At 36.9% G+C, this 17,176-nt stretch overlaps 4 protein-coding genes across 5 annotated transcripts in view; 2 read left to right on the forward strand and 2 right to left on the reverse strand.

The window, feature by feature from the left end:
- Positions 1-196: 196 nt before the first annotated feature.
- Positions 197-8,983, reverse strand: rgs11 (regulator of G protein signaling 11). The gene is made up of 17 exons (XM_056732136.1): positions 8,706-8,983; positions 8,125-8,221; positions 7,389-7,439; positions 6,464-6,570; positions 6,308-6,359; positions 5,913-5,971; positions 5,746-5,822; positions 5,266-5,347; positions 3,879-3,944; positions 3,566-3,589; positions 2,971-3,032; positions 2,718-2,831; positions 2,448-2,563; positions 2,192-2,279; positions 1,603-1,741; positions 1,203-1,285; positions 197-1,126 (listed from the first exon to the last, which is right to left on the reverse strand). Exons 1-17 carry the CDS (start codon positions 8,766-8,768, stop codon positions 970-972), a joined length of 1,437 nt encoding a protein of 478 aa, XP_056588114.1. The 5' UTR covers positions 8,769-8,983; the 3' UTR covers positions 197-969.
- Positions 8,984-9,270: 287 nt separating this feature from the next.
- Positions 9,271-13,151, forward strand: ints15 (integrator complex subunit 15). The gene is made up of 8 exons (XM_056740466.1): positions 9,271-9,388; positions 9,805-10,007; positions 10,290-10,511; positions 10,814-10,979; positions 11,324-11,625; positions 11,784-11,985; positions 12,074-12,113; positions 12,275-13,151. Exons 2-8 carry the CDS (start codon positions 9,810-9,812, stop codon positions 12,543-12,545), a joined length of 1,401 nt encoding a protein of 466 aa, XP_056596444.1. The 5' UTR covers positions 9,271-9,388; positions 9,805-9,809; the 3' UTR covers positions 12,546-13,151.
- Positions 13,152-13,563: 412 nt separating this feature from the next.
- pmm2 (phosphomannomutase 2) lies at positions 13,564-16,625 on the reverse strand. Its single transcript, XM_056740577.1, has 9 exons — positions 16,488-16,625; positions 16,095-16,343; positions 15,416-15,527; positions 15,246-15,322; positions 15,043-15,134; positions 14,765-14,864; positions 14,599-14,674; positions 14,391-14,506; positions 13,564-14,244 (listed from the first exon to the last, which is right to left on the reverse strand). Exons 2-9 carry the CDS (start codon positions 16,167-16,169, stop codon positions 14,140-14,142), a joined length of 753 nt encoding a protein of 250 aa, XP_056596555.1. The 5' UTR covers positions 16,170-16,343; positions 16,488-16,625; the 3' UTR covers positions 13,564-14,139.
- A 69-nt stretch (positions 16,626-16,694) lies between these two features.
- mad1l1 (mitotic arrest deficient 1 like 1) overlaps positions 16,695-17,176 on the forward strand; it is a 96,760-nt gene continuing 96,278 nt past the window's right edge. Inside the window, exon 1 of one of the 2 annotated variants that reach the window (XM_056740446.1) lies at positions 16,695-16,810. The gene's annotated coding sequence lies outside the window, so the exon portion shown is untranslated. The remainder of the gene's footprint in view (positions 16,811-17,176) is intronic. The other variant, XM_056740455.1, reaches the window with a different exon arrangement.

The following is a 17,176-nucleotide window of genomic DNA, read 5'->3' on the forward strand; positions in this document are numbered from 1 at the left end:
TATACCTGTTTCTTATATTAAATGTTCTCGAAAATATGCTAATAAATGAAAAACACGACAATACAAAGACTTATCCTTTGTAAAACTAATTGAGGGTGTAGTTTTAACACACTGAAAAAATACCACCTGTTTTCCACATTACTTCATGCTGGCCACAAATTTTCAGTATTAAATTCTCTTTAATTGTCTGGTTGAAGATGTGGTGTCCATTATAAACATCTACAGAGAGGAAATTATGATGTGGAGACATTGCCATTGGGCTTCACCTCATTCCAATGCTGGCATAAAGAAGTTAGGAAAGACCAAAGTCTTCTCTAGCATTAGTAGAGAAAATGTCCTAAGGGTCTCTAAATGATAGGCAACATAAAAATAATACTTTCACACAGTATTATGTTTTGTTTTAAAGGATTTTGCATATTGACCAATTTCTAATGTATCGGATTGTAGATGTTCACGTTAGAGGTTTAAAAAAATGAATTTCATCAGTTCACAATTCACTTGAAATGCCAAATAACATGCTCATAAACATACCTGGAAAATTATATTATTTAAAAAAAAAACTTTCGAAGAGTTATTGCTCAATGTCATCTATGATTATTGCTGTGTGATATGAACAGAGGAATACAGTAGTGCCCAAAGGTGATGTCCAACTTTAAACAATAACTGACATCTTTGCTCATATTCAAATATTTGATTAAAGCTACACAAAAAGATGTGTTTGCATGTTGTTGTGTTGGGAGTGTAAACTGAAGCTCAGCTTTGATGGTTGAATCGAGCCTGAGGGATTCAAATGTTCATCCTCCCCTTTCATTACTTTTATTATACATCGCCTTTGGCCACTCCTGTACATCATGCATTCTCTTTAAACCATTACCTGTAAATAGTACCTAAATTATAGTGTTTCTACAGCAGTGTGTACAACTGTGGTGAGGTGAAATAGCCCAAAAAAACTGCATTAGGAAATGTATTTTAGCTGTTGCATGTTTTATGATTAAAGCCGGATGCTGTTCCAGGATTGCTTCTGATGGAGATGGAGTTCTTCGGCTTTCCATCATTCTCTGCAGTTTGGGTTGTGAGCGCAGGGGAGGGGCTGGAGTGACGTTGGCGTCGCGTGAAAGGGAAAACGCTGGAAAAACAAACACCAATGACGTAACTCAGTTTGATCTATATGGATACAGTATGATTCATGTATGCATTGGTACCTTTTCTTGGTCTCCTGTGGTACTACAGCTTGACCTAATAAATTCTTGTAGAGCTCTGATTTGAGATACCGAGGATATGAATCCTGTGCATATAAACAGAGAAATGGTTTGTGTCGGATGTTTTTAACATTAAATTATCATTGTCCCTAAATGTTCTGCTGTGTTTTTGTTTTTAGTGAAAATGTCATCATAACCACCATTATTTTTTTGTCGCTCCAATCACCTAACCTGCCGAACATTTTGGTTTTACGCAAAAACACAACATATTATGAATTGCAAATGCTTTCATGGCCCAGTTTTCTAATAGATATTGTTATTGTGCTAAATGAATTGGCCAAAATGATCTATTGTAATCATTTATGACATGTTGTATTTTGTCTTTATTCATTCTTGAACTTACCTTTTTCATGAGAAAGTAAATATGCATCTGGGCATCATCCAAAATAAACCGATGAGGCTGCTTGATTCCTTGAACAGTTTTTTCCATGGTTTTACTGTCAATATTCACCCAGCGATTCGCACCAGGGGCCAGAAATTGCCTGAAAGATTAAAGTCCCAGTGAAATAAAACATTATAATGCCTATTTTTCATGAAATATTGCAGCCTTAATTATAAATAGTGCATCAACACGGCTTGGGCGGAGCATCCTTTAACTCCTCCCCTTCAACTGTCAGTCTTCTGCCAGTTTCATTTCAATATGCATCAGCTTCACACATCGAATCAAAGAAAGACGAAAGCCTCGTCAACTTTTTTCTCATCCAAAATTAAATTTTCCTCGGAAATGTGTAAAAACATGAAAGTAAAAACAATCGCAACTTCATGGGGACTTTAAGAATGAAAAACAGTAATGGAGGTCCGATGAATTAGACCAAAACAAAAACCAGAGCAAATCCACAGAAATAAAGGTGCAAAAGTTACATTTGCCCATTCAGAGATATCCAATCTTGTCAACTCCCCCCCTTCCCAAAAAAACATTTAAATAGACATACTTGTACACGTCCCCCACTTTCTCAGGAATCTTTGAGGTCTCTCCATGTCGCACATCCTCACAAGCCTGCCAGAAACACAGATTCTCCGCTGATAATCGAAAAGCACCATAAGAAAATATGAGAGAGAGGTATATTTATATAAATATATAATCATATATGTTTTTTGTACAAATTGTTACAATATAAGTGCACAACTGGAACCAGGACATCATACTGGGCTTTCACATTATCTTATCTAAATATCTAAAACATTTACCGCTAAATTCTTTTTCCAGATACGTCATGAACTCTTTTCTTCCCAATGGGTCATCGAGCAGCACCATAAAACTGAAGCTCCAGCGCTCCACGCGTAGTTTAGTCGGCACAGCAGCCCTGATCCACAAACATAGAGAAAATCCTTTCCTTCAGGTTATTGTTGAAGGTTTTAAACATAAGATATGAGGCTTTTGCCTTCATTAATTGAGTTTCATTTTTAAATATTTAATCTATTATATAATGCTGACTGGCATGTGATCACATAACTCACGTGTTAGAGTTAATGCTCCAAAACGTGACATCATCTGTGATCCAGGGGTTGCTGGGAAGGGATCCTTGCATTATGGGGTCATGAGACTGGTACTGCTCACAGTACTTGACATAACTGCACAGACACGAACAACCCGCAGAAAGGTTTATATTAAGGGTGCTTCCATTTACAAGGATATTTTTGAAGACAGTCCATTAGCTCTAGCCTGAGGATAGAGTGTATGGTAGAGGAGAAATTCACACAAATTCAGTACCTCTCAAGGCAAATTGAAGATTTGAGACGATTTCTGGCCAGGCTTTTCCTGTTGTGTTCAATCTAAAGCCATTTAACAAATAAACAAACTCAAAATCGGACTAATGGATGACGGGAACTAAAATTAGTCATGCATTTAAAAACATATTAAATATAACAAATATATTATTCAATACAGTATAATATCTTTTTTAATGCACATGTATTTATATTTGTATTATATATATATCATTTTATTTCATTTTAACAATAAATTGTTGGGCTGTCATAATCGCGATTAATTGCATTCAGAATAAAAGTTTGCATTTACATAATATTTGTCTGTGTGTTGTGAATATTCATTTTGTATTTATAAACACATACAAATTTAGGAAAATTTACATTATTATATTTACCGATCATTAAAATAAATATAAATGTTTATTAATTTTGTTATTTTTCTTAAATATATGCCTTTATGTATATGTTTTTATAAATACAAAATTAAAACGCAAAAGTACACGGACATACATTTTGCAAACTTGTATTCTACATGCGATTTATCGCGATTAATCATTTAACACGCCTAAAAAAATATTTATATTTAATAACCTTACCTCTTTTTTGTAGAATTCTGTGTTCTTTTCTGAAAATACAGTAAGGAAAAAATATCCATTATGGTTTCCAAATATTTCAAAATGTGCGAATGTAGTATGTATGAATGGTCTTTGCTATGAAATGATAGTTGGCAATGAAGAAGTGTTTACTTACTTGAATAAGGACCCATGAGAAACACAAAAACAGAAATAGAAATAAATCCACAGTTGATGCTTTAACATGAAGGATTCTGCTGTGAAAGTGTGTTCACATATTGTTAAAACTATGTCTGTATGATGTAATGTGTTGTGTTGTGGTTGGTAACTCACTGACCAGCTGCACTCTAGTATTCATAGTCCGTCTCAACGGTCCGTTATCAAGAATGTCCAAAGCCCCCGGCTGCACAATGTTTGAATGAAGATACACACAGCAAATGACAAATAAGGGGGTCCGAAATGACAAAGCGACTAGTTTTTACAAAAGGCTTTAGCAAAGTTCTTAGAAATAGAATGTTTGTCTTTTATTGGTACCATGTGTTTTTGAAAACTTTAATATTCTGTGTTTTTTTTCAAGCTTACAAACTAGGCTAAATCAACATCTCGGACCATGCCTACTGTATACACACGCACAAAGTGGCAAGAATGAAATGGTTTTTAAATCCCCCCAGATTAATCATCATCTGGATTTCACGCTAAAATGTCCTTGTGCAATAGTGCTTAGTAACACAACCACACACAAACACACATCGGCTGGGAGTTCTCATTGACCTTTTCACTTTTTTAGCCCACCTTCCACCTCCCAGAACCTTAACATTTTAATATTTTGCGCATTATTATTTAATATGTTCATTTATTTTCCATTTCCTCCACAATGTAGTGAAAATGATTCACAAACACACACAGACCAGTATCACAGACACACAACAACACACAGTCACTTAGAAATGGAATATCCTCTTAAGCGCTCTGTCAAAAGATGGAACATTTAGACATGTACAGCAAATACAAAGTTCTTAAAGGGACAGTTCACCCAAAATATGAAAAAAAAAACATATATGAAAAGTCTTATTTACTTAATGTCATGTTTTACCAAAAAAAGAATGTTCTTTTTCATGCAATGGAAGTGAATGGGGACTGACACTGTGTTTAACATTCTACATAAAACAGAAGACAATAAACTAGGTTTGGAACAATATGAAGTTCAATAGAAGATGACAAAAAAATAATTTAATATTTTGATGTAAACCAATGCACTATCCCCTTTACTTTCCCGTTTGCATGTGTGCGCATCATTGGTGTTCTTTTTAAAGGCACCAATATGTTCCACTCTACTTCTCCTTTTTTACCATTATTGCAACAATCTGCCCTCCCTTTTCTCAATCTCTTCTCATTCTCCCCCTTCCCCCCTTTCCTCTGCTTTGCGACGCTTTTAACCGACTGGCTCAATATTTCATAAGCAGAGGCTGGGTACAGATGTGCGGGCTCACGGCGGGCGGGCACAGTTGCCAGGTCAGCTTAAGCTTTGCTCTGCCGCATGATTGGCTAATGCCTTTACATGCTTTCACATTTCTGTATCACATTTCTGAAAGGCTTGGCTAAAGCTGGCTTTTATGTAGCTGTGATTCAATACTATTCAATTGCACTTAATAATGAAAAACTATTGTGTATGCCACTTTTGGTTACTTTTTGCTAGTGTTGTAAGAAGATTGTTTATTACTCACAGGAGGTCTGTTCACAAGCCAGCAGGCTTGCTCTTGACACTCCAGCACTATACGATCTGCTTTCCGGCGTTGTTTTGATGCCCTTAGCATAAGAAAATCAAAGGTTTCATAAAACATATGGAGATCATGATAATTTAATCTTACATTGAATAAAAAAGATAACGGAGCACTAAAATGTAAATTTTTATGTTCCAATGACTAAGATGTTTAAGGTTAATGATACAATAACGCACCAGATTACTATTACCCTTATATTTACACGACATCACTGTAGGTCCCATTGCCCTTTGCCTATATTTAAAGTGACGTAAATGTGACTTAAAAGTTAAAACATTCAATTTTGTGATTGTGTTTTTGGTCAAAAACTAAAGATGTGTTTCAGCATCTTTAAAGTGCATTGTAGTGTATCAACTTTATTTCTCCTCTCCTTAATAGGTCAAAGGAAGCATCGTGTGATATATGTTTTGTGATGATAGTTACCTGAGCTGCTCTCTTGCCTGCATCACAACAAAGTCCCAGGTGTGATTGATCCGTTTATGTAAAGCATTATAGCACTCCTAACAAAGAGAGAGTGAGGGGAGAGTGAACAACCAAGAGATTGCAACATTGTTCCATCTCTGCATTGTAGTGTTGGGTGTTGTACGTACTTTTTCATATTCTATCAGCTCTCCTTGTTTTCGGATGTTCTTCTTGGCCAAGTAGATTGCTAGAACACAACATGTAAATACATTCCTTTGTTTGAAATCACATATTTTGTGCGTGCTGTCTGTGATGGTGAATTCTTTGATTTATTCTTATTTGCACAGTCCTGTTCTTTACTGGGACTGTACAGCATTGTTGTACAGTCCCAGGAGACTGAATTGACATCTTAAAGTGCTTAAAATGTGCTTGAATCTGTTAAGGTACAGAATATATGCCTAAGTATAACTATTTTTAACTGCAAAATGCAGCATCGATAAGAACATTTGCAAAGAAATGTTATGTTGGTGCTAATGATCTCAAAAAGGTTGTGTGTACTGTACCTTTAATTGAAACAACTCACCATAATCAAGTTCTGAGGCAGGCCAGCGTGTTGAAGCCCAATAGTATGGTGTCTGACAAAATAATCAATTAATTTATTATAAGAACTTTAGAAAAACACTGACATAGTACAAAATTGTGTCTGTTCCTGTTCGTGCGTGCGTGTGTGTGCGTGTACCTGAAAACGATATGGTGAATCGTCAGATTTCAAAATATGGTTTCTGGGCTCTTTTAAAGGGTAGATGTAACCGTATTTCACAAGAAACTGCCCAATGTGCAATGCCTCTAAAACATAAATACACACACACACACACACACACACACACAAATACTTAATATTACACTCAACAAAACATTCATACCCTCTTGTCCTATTCAGGGGCCCAGACTCCTCAGGCCACAGGCTCACACAATTATTTATTAAAATGTATATAATTAGGTTTACATTAGGGACAATAACCAAAAAATGGCAGATTTAAAAAAGATATATTTATTATGTCTGAAGAAAATATTAATTAAACACACAAAAAACTTTTATTTTTGTAAAAATAATTATTAAAACTATTATTTTTGTAAAAATAATTATTCTTCAAAGTAACTTTTACAATGATAGTCTATGTATGCCTATATTTCTAAACAGTGAACTTTTAGCAAATTTGCATTAAAGCACAGCAGATATTACAGCTGTGGACAGCAAATCACATTTAGAGCTTTCTGAGTCCTAACTGTTCTCTGTGTGTGACAAGTAGGCGTTTCCTAAAATAATTGGGCACACCACTCACATAAGATTACATAAAATCTGACTAGCCTAAAGCAAACCTAACAAGCATCAAGTTCCTTTGGGACTGTGTAGGTGTGTTATGTTTTGATGTCCCTAGAAGGACTGCACACGGAGAAAAATGCTGTCTCCAGAGGGCACTCTCTGCAAGTCACACACAGGTGACTGGAAAACCACAGCAGCGTGGAAATTATTACACAAAAAGTTAAAATGGCAAATGGTGTTTAACAACATGTGCTGTATAAGCATAGGCCTACTTTGTAATTTCCTTATAATATACCACACAACACGCACACACGCTCACACACAATCATTACTGTCTTACCTTCATCAGAAATTACAAACTTTTTAATCAGCCATTTAATGATGTCCACACCTGTATAAAAGAAAAAATAATAAATTGTATTAACATTGTATTGTCATAGTTTTACTGCAAACACATTTAATGGGTAGCTTACTTGGTGATACAATGGCAAATTTGTGTTGAGCTTAGAATTCTTGTGAGCCTACTTGTTAAATCATGGATAATTTCATGTTTTCGAGTTTGTATTCCAACACATCACTGTTACATAAATAGCCTAAATAATTTATTAAATTGAATTGAATTAAGTGATTTTGACATATATTTTTTTGTCGGGCTAAATAAAGTAATTTGGTCATGCACACGCAGTCCCTGTGTCCTCTGAGAGGCGCGCGCAGGCGGAATAAACATGCACTGTTGGTCTAATTAAAAGAGACCGAGCGCGCACACTGGAGTCTGATTTCACTGCGCAAGCTTCTATTGATTCTCTTTCCTCATGCGCGCGCCACACTTTCCGAGGTGCGCACATAGACTTTACCGGCAAATGCACGATATTTCCACAATAATATCGGGGAACTATTCCTGTCGCGCCTAGGCGGTATCTCTAATCTTGCCATAACATGTCAGTGCCGGGTAAATAAGCGGAACATTGTGAGTCCATTTGGGATTATCCAGTGTTGATAAAGTGAGTTTGATGCACTTATGGAGAGAGAGAGAGAGAGAGAGAGAGAGAGAGAGAGAGAGAGAGAGATCGTCTCACCAGTCATTGCATGCGGTATAACAGTGATAAGAAGACGCTGGTTGCGCAATTTGATGCCCATATCTGGATCCTGCATTGAAATGATCATGCGCTCCATCTATGTGCCAAGAGTTGACAGAAATAGTGAAAGTTTAGTTGTGCTTTAATCTAAAATTCTAAATCAACATTTTTCAATATTCTTTCTTAAACATGCAGTTCTATGACTCATAACAACAATGTTCAACTCAATAAAAACTCAAACTTGATTTTGAAAATAAAAGAGCGAATGTGTTCTTTGTCAACTACTGCATAAAAATCATAAATGACAGCATGCACACAAAAATAATGTACTTTGGTAAGAATACAAAGACAAAAGCTTTCATCCATAGCAGGATATAATTAATAAAACCTCATAATAGTTGATTTGCTAAACAATTGCAGTACATATACTAAAATACTGTTTATACGTTAAATCAATTTATCTATTTTACCACAGCACAAAACTATTAAGATGAAAGAAAACGCTTCCAGGACTCTTTATCTACACAATGACTTTTTTTTAAGTAGTTCTGTAAGAATGACATTTTTAAGTGTTAGCCTACCTTAGACAAGCAGGGCATTTGTTGTCGTTGTACTCCATCCTGACTGAGCGTGTTGATGGTCATGTTTGCAGCTTCTCACTCGAGATGTGAAGTTGGATGCTGATGCTGCTGATTATAATGGAGAGTTGAGTGTGCTGTCAGAGGAGAGGAGATGGGGTGGTGCTTCATTATAGTTCCACATGTCAAGCAGGTAAAGGCCGGCGCCACTCAGTGGTTACAAATGAACAGGACTGAAGTAGTTGACCGCAAGATTTGAGGTTGTTTAAAGCCATATTAGATTTCTTTCAGTTTGTTTCCACAAGGGAATGTGTGTTTATCTTTAAATAATTATAGTGTGTGTAGTAATTATATTAATCTTGAATATTTAAATGGACTTGAAACACATGACCTTTATTACAAGGATAATTGCCATTTCATTGACTATCACAATGCACTATCACTTTTCAGAGAGAAAAACAACAAAATACAATCCCGTTCATACATCTTGTGGTTTTTGTGTAAATGTATTAACTCCAGCACGCAGGGGGCGCCCACGAGCTGAGCCACTCGTAACGCAACGACGAATGAAATGCCCATAACGGGCTTCCGTAGTTATGATGCTATGAACAACTTTCACATTGTCAATATGGACAGTTTATTTACAGCTTAGAATAAACGAATAATACGTCTTGTTTATTAACCAGGTAAGATAGTGGTGTTAAGGTTATGAATGAACATGTAATCTTGTAAACAAGAAATCATGTACTTTTGTTCAGAAACAGACAGTGCTTGAAAAGCGTTGTGAAGCGTCGTTTTAGACGGTGTGTGTCACCATAGATAAGATTAGACGTGTTTTCGTCGCTGATCGGAATTAACCTATTCTAATGCAATATGAGGATTTAATACGATCTTAGCACATGTTCCTCGGACAATAATTTCCAGTTCCTTGTTTGTTTTCTATACACCAAAGTGCTGCGGTACATAGTAAAGCGATATAGCAGATGGTAGTGCTTTGTTATCATCAATCCATTAGAAACGCTCTGAAGATTTTTTTAGCAGGGTACCAAGATCCTGATGATGCCTAACTGTTGCTTATATTAATAATGTTTCTGTTCTGCAGCGGAGATGAGTGATATCCGCCATGCGTTGCTGCGGCGTGATCCGCTGAGTGCAGCTAAAGAGGTTCTGTATCATCTGGACATCTCTCTGGGCAGTGCGCTGCAGAGCTCCACAGGTCCCACACCTGGACTGGAGAAGAGCACAGTGGACCTGGTAGAGGAGTTCATATTTCATGTCTATAAAGACAGAAACATACAGCCCAAGGTGAGAAAATCGACATAGACTAAGATAAAACCATTAAAACTTTATAGCCTATACAAAAAGAGATGGTTTGAAAGACGAAACTACTTGTGTAAATACCATCAATGGCCATGATTTTATTATCTCATACCATCACGGTGCTATATTATAGCCACAGGCTCCACAGATGACGGGTTAAGATTGTCCTGCATTAGTATGGAAATGTCCTTATGTTTTAGGAATTAAAAAAAGGAGACTCTGAGGCTGGTAGAGTTTGTGATGCATCTTTCGTTGTGTTTGGCACAGAGGATGAGCTGCGTTCAGGAGCTCCAGCTGCTTGAAATCATGTGCAGTTATTTCCAGGAGCAAAGCAAAGATGCAATCCGACAGATCATTTTCTCCGCCCTCTTCAGTCTCCAAGGCAACAAGGCTGATGAGAGCCGCAAGGCCATGCTTGGGAAGCTGGTCTCTATGGCGATAGCTGTATCTCGGGTGACCATACTAGAATGTGCAGCCACCTGGCTACAGGTGTGTGGGGAAAAAGAAAGTTTTTTTAACGCTTGTTCAAATCGACTTATTGAGGATATTTGTTCTTCTTTGTGTACATTTGTGAAGTAGTACTGTTAGTATTTTATTGATAAGTTATTACTTAAATGGCATGTATAGTTTATAGGACCTGACACGGGGTCTTGTATCGTCACACAGGGATTTGAAATTTAACAAATAACTTAGATAAACATTGGGAACAAGTATTCCAAATAGAAATGTATAAAATAGTGCGGTACAATATAGTGATAAAATGATGTAAGTGATGCAATGTTTTTGTGCAGCGCACACACTCTGCGTGGTGTGTTCGGTTGGCTCAGGTGTTGATGGATGATTACTGCTCACTGGTGCCATGTGCCATCTCCACACTGCAGAACATCTGTTCAGCCAGTCCCCGATTCTGCTGCCAGCTCATCACTGCAGTAACAGCCCTCTATGACTTCTCCTCAGGTATTGTGCTTGTCGCCATGCAAAACAAGCATTTAAATCATGCACAATTCCGATATAAGGTGCCTAAAACGTCTTTGTAGTGGGGGGAATACATTATTCAGTTTTCAGATAAAAAATCTAAACTATGCTATATTTTAGCATCTTCAAAATTGCCACCCTTTGACTAGAGTTTGCAAAATCGTTCTCTTGGCATTTTATCATTTAGCTTCATGAGGTCTCAATCTAGGAAGCTTTTTAAATAGTATTGAGAAAATTTCAATATATTAAGGGCATCTATAATTTTTTATTTCAAAAAAAAAATTGTACTGAAAGAAAAATAAACTGTTTAACTCTGTTGCTTGTAGATGAGCTGACTCCGCCCCCCGCTCTCTTGGAGATGCTAGTTGGTTGGATCACAGAGGATCCCAGACTGCTTCTCCTCACCTTCATCAACACACCCCTCAATTCTAGCCTGCCATTAGGTTGCCTTGAGATCACACCTCTTTTGGGACTGCTCAGATGGTGTGTCAAAGCTCCTTTAGCCTATCAGAGAGCCCGAAAGCCGGCTATGAGCAATGGGCATGGAGAAAGTGACAAAGGGACGGTGAATGAAGACCTGTATTCTAAACTGCACCTGAGTGTCCTTCAGGTCTTTCTCATGCTACAGGTGTTGTATCTGGATTAAAATATTTTGTTTAATTTTATAGGACTATATAACCTCTATTATTATGTATAACAGACTGTATAAAGACATTAATGTCATCGGATTTTGTCTTGTGGTTTTTGGGGTGTAGACTAAAACCCACAAAACTCTCATTTCTATAGGTCCACCTGACAGAACAGAATCTCATTGGTCGTCTAGCCGTGCTCCCTGTTGAGTCTGTTGCCGCACTGGTGGAGGAAGTCAGTCGTATATGTGAGAAACTCACGCCTCTCCCTGCTGCCAGTCAAATTCAGCTGGCTCTAGATAGGCTGGCTCAAGCCCTTCAGGTTGCCATGGCAACTGGAGCTCTTTTGTGTACCAGGGGTGAGTGAGGTTTACTTGATAAAGACCTGTTTCCATCTGAAGGCAGCATTTTAGTGACATGTTATCCTTTGTGTCATTTGTCCCTCAGAGGACCTACGGACTTTGTGCTCCAGACTTCCCCACAATAAGTAAGTTACTGATCACACAAAGCAAAGCCGACACTGAAATCCCAGTTTATACTGTGTAGTAAATATATTTTAGCTATTTTACGTACAACTAGGAATACTTAAATGACAACTTATCTGATAAATTTGATAAATAAATAAAAAAAGTGATTATTTTCCTGCAGTCTGTTACAGCTGGTGATGTCCGGTCCAGTCGTGCAGCCCCCACCTCACAGCGGACCTTTCCAGCCCAACATGTACCCCCACATACACCCCGGCAGACCCTCTCCTCACAGTCCACATCAGTCCGCCCTGTCCTCTCCACACAGTCCACACCCGGTCCTGTCACCACACCCAGCACTGTCCCCGCATCGCCCGTTAACACCCCACGCTGCTTTATCTCCACACGCCTACCATCCTGCAGCCGTGGCCTTTCCATACCGGCCCATTCGTTGACCAGAAAACAACCACATAGACTTCTTGCTTCCTCTTGGGTAGAGAACATTTTGTACGATTTTGGGGTTTGGACAAAAAAATTTGCATCATATCATGAACTACGGCAAGATTTTTTTATCTTTTATATCGGACAACCTTGAAAACTCTGGAAATGCTCTTGTAGTTTACTATAAACAGATATTCTTTATAACATAAGTTTTGGATTATCAGGTTGAATCCTGTTTCCTACACTGGGACTCATTATTTAACACTTATTTGGACTTCACCTGACGCTTGTACAAATAAAATCAAAGGCATTTTTAAAGCTTTCTTTGTGTTTATTCCAGCTGAAATGCAGCTGTATCCTTAAACCACAATCTTTTACAAACCATGAAATATATTTTTTGAAAAAACTCATTTGAGTGTACTATGATGTGGATGATGGTTTAAGTAGCAAAACAACCACTTTGTATGTATTTGTTTATGATTTCCCTTGTACCGTTTTGAAAATGTCATTTTGGTTACAAAGTTGATGATCAGCAACAGTCTTGCATGTGACAACAATGAAAAAATGAGAAGATTCAACTTTTTAAAAAGTGTGTTACTAATAAAATACCTATATTTGTACTATGTCTGTTGCTTGTTTAGCTCAGAATATAGATGGTTTCAGCGGCAACAAAACATTATGTGGCCCAAACTTAACTTCCAGTTGACCTCTGCAAAGAATGAATAACTGATGTGTTGGTTTAATTTAAAACAATTAATATACAATGTAATATTAATACTAGTTAAATATCAAATAAATTGTTATAACCAATCACAGACCAGAAGTTAACTTCAGGCCAGGCGTATGTGTCAATTGAAACTGTCTAGAGAACCATCGGTCTGATTTAATGTTACACTGTCTAATCCTACACAGATTTGATGTGAGATTCGTTAAAAGAAACCATTTAGTTTAATGACACATTCATTTCTGTGTCCTTGTGCCGAGTAGCCCCACCCACACTAAAATCTCATTGGTCTAAAATCTGGTTCCACATAGTTTTTCAAACTTGTTTTATTAATCATCAAGTTAGTTTGTTTGTGATGCTGTTGTGCATTTTATTGTGTATAGACAAATGTGTTGCTAGACACATGTCAAATATGATTATGACAGTAACCTTATTGATAATAAACTGATTAGATTACTTACAAAGCAAAAAACTGTTGGTTTCAGTAAAAACTCATTCTATTAGAAAAATCTAAATTAGACCTAAAATGTGCCCTTAAACCTGAATTTTAGATATAACCCCATACCTGGCCTAACCCAATCCATCACTGTTTCTTAGCGGATACAAGAAAAAGAGGAACATACAGCATATACAGTATTGTCATGTTCCGACGTCTTCTAAAACAAGAAGGCACTAAAGGTCAGCACATAATGACCCTAGAACCTGTAAATAATGTACCAGGTCCTATTTAAAAAGACTAAAAATGAATGCATGGATCCCAATGCCTTACATTTGTTTAAATGCATAGTGATGTAACAGTTTAGCAAAAAAGGTTAGATGTTCATAGTTGTACAGTTCAGATTGTTCAGTCTGTTATTTTAGTGTGAAGGTCAGAGTTCAAGTTCTCAACTAAAGAAAAGCTCCTTGCAGATCCTTTGTGTGTCCTCGGGTGATGTGACAACGTGTCCAATTGTTCGAGGATCTGTGAAGATTTCATAATCATTTCCTCCCTGTTTAGAGAAAAACTAAAAGTTACCTTAATGCAAACTGGATTTTTATATTTAGTAAAGAAGAATTTTTATCTTCAAGAGTTCTTGTCTATTTGAGGATAGTAATGTTTGAATGGGAGCGAGCTGAATACTAGTCTTTGACTCACAGGCATAGTTTTGTCTCCAAAGAAATGAATGACCTGGTATGAGTCCTTCTCCACAATTCCAAGACAGTACCTCTTATCCCAACCCTCTGGAAACACGTCAAAGCTGATCTGCCCACCTACAGGAAATAACCATACACATTCTGTACATCAGTATATTCCTATATGTTATATACGCAAGACAGACACATATAGACACAGACTGACTAACCAATGGAGAAAGCTAGTCCTTTCCCAGCAAACTCTTCTTTCAAAACGGAGACAAACTTTTCTCTGATCTTCTCCTTCTGCATTTGAAAGAACATGAAACAAAATGTCAGCCATATTTTTCCGAAAAAAAAGGGACAATGGTATGTGTTGACAGAAGTTAAAATGACCTTATCAAGTTCAAAGAATTCAACTCTTTCCTGTTGGCTACAGCTTCGACCAATTGGAGAAATATTTAACATTCCGTTACGAAATTCAACAAATGTGCCCCTGAAACGACATTAAATAAATGAATGTATGAATGGTGTTTAAAAATATAGTAAAAAATATTATCATAAATCTTATTATTGGGAAACAAATAGAAAAGGGAAACTCAAATAAAAATATTGATAAAATGCAACTGTATTGACATAAAAAGTTGAGTAAAAGTCCAGGTGTAATACCTTACCTCTTCTTAGGCAGTTTTATCTTTGAAAGATAATTTAGACAGAAATTAATAAAATCTTGTAAGATTTCCTCTCCTAGGTATGCTTGAATATTCTGAAAAAAAAAATGAACTCAGCAACAAAATAGAAAGGAAATATGTAAAGCTACTAGTATTTATAGAAGTACCTCAAAAAGTTCATGAGATTATTGAGCATCAAATATTACCTGCACAGAGTGTAGCTTCCCAAATCTGTACGCTACCAACCCGTTCTCAGCAAACACATAATCCAATCTTTCAATAACTGTCAAAATAAAAGGGAATATGCACTATAACAATAAACTTAATGCGTTGTGCTTACATTTGTAATTATTTGTATTAGTTAATGTGTACACACCATTATCACCCAACTGCTCTTTAATTTTGTCCAAATCTGAACCACCCACCACCCCGACCCTCACACGCTGTTTCAGTTTATTCAAGAACTCCAGCATGTCAGGAGTAACCTTCTAAACACAAAACATGAAAACAAACATATAGGTCAATACACTCATTTGATTAAGCGTTTGTTTCTAAAATGTTTTTTAAGTAGTCGGACAGGAAGTTGCCGCAATGGTGATTTCTAAGCAAACATCAAGGAAATTCATTGATTTGAACAAAACATTTGAATATAATTATAAATGAACAACAGGTTCCTGTTGTGACAACTTACCCCATACATTTTGACAACATGCATGTTATTAAGGAAGTTCCCCAATGTAAGCTGATAATTATGTGTAGTTTCTTTCTATGCTTTTTAAAGCCCAGAGTAAATAAAGCCAAAATATTGTTTGGCTAACAGTTATGACAACCACGTGATTACACACATACACGTCATACTGTAGTTTCTATTCATTTACTTCCGTCAATCAATGTCACTTTTGTAAAACAGCAACAGTTAATTCGATTCAAAACGATGTTAAATAAATGATAGTAAATATGTTTTCCCCTATAATAATAAATATTATATTAAATGCGGTGTAATAGCAGATCGGTTTAACTAGTTAAAATCAACTAACGTTAAGTCGTTCACTCACCTGACGAGCTGCTGTTAAAGTCCCGTCCACATCAAACAAACACAATGTAGCAGTGTCCACTTTTGAATCGGCCATCGTAAGACATGCAAACCGCGTGGGTCAGTACCTTTAAAGTCCAGCTAAAGCTCAGTATTGCCAGTATGCGAGTTTCAGTTCATACATTCAGCAGTGCAACGTCACAGCTTCCGTGTTGTCGGACGTGTAGTGGAGCTGTACGTCAGTGAACGTCCACCACGTGACCATGACGGTCTTTCAGGTTCAAAACATATTTCAAAAAGAAAATTGTGGAAATGCGGTGAACGATTAAAATGTGTGTGTGTGAGATATAATACTAAAAAATGACACTGAGTGTCAAAACACAGTGTCAAAACAGAGCACGTGCAGGACAATTACCTGTTCAGCCAACAGGCTGTGCTGTTGCATAAAGCATGTGGAGTTTCTAACCCTGAAGCAAGATTTTTTATTGCATTAGTTTTATAACTTTATAACTAAAGTCTTTAATATTTGTTGTTTGACTCGATGCGCGATTCTCCGAGCAATCTGCGCAGCATCGCATGACGTCGAACACATCACACTTTCGATACTTTTCCTCCTCACGTCCAGATGGCGCTGTGGTGAAGGTAGCGGCTCCAATATTATCTACCAACGAATACAAAACTGCAGCATATTCAAACCCCAGAATAAGCGCCGGGAGAGAGACAGCTCTGAAGACTGAGGTAACTTACGTGTTTTTGTGTCATATTCTTTGTATTTAGAGAAAAAGCACTTTTATAGATGTTAACTTTGTCTTTTTGTTCTCAGCTTGTTCAGGCGTTTAGTGAGGGAAAGTAAGCTAACGGTTGCTAGCTAAATCATACCGAGTTGCTAGCATGCATGCATGCATGCATGCATGATGTTTTTAAACGTTAGTAGGTTTATTAATGTGTAAATATTCACCAGCTTAGTTTATCTCACCTCATAAAAACTTTCAACGGAAATTAAACGGTATATTATTCAACCCTATACTTACGCAAACAGCACAAAAGTAACATACTACAGTGAAGTATTTTTATTTGTTTATTTATTTTTTGATTGGTGCTGTA

The sequence above is a fragment of the Triplophysa dalaica genome, chromosome 2 (assembly GCF_015846415.1).
Source record: "Triplophysa dalaica isolate WHDGS20190420 chromosome 2, ASM1584641v1, whole genome shotgun sequence".
NCBI lineage: Eukaryota > Metazoa > Chordata > Actinopteri > Cypriniformes > Nemacheilidae > Triplophysa > Triplophysa dalaica.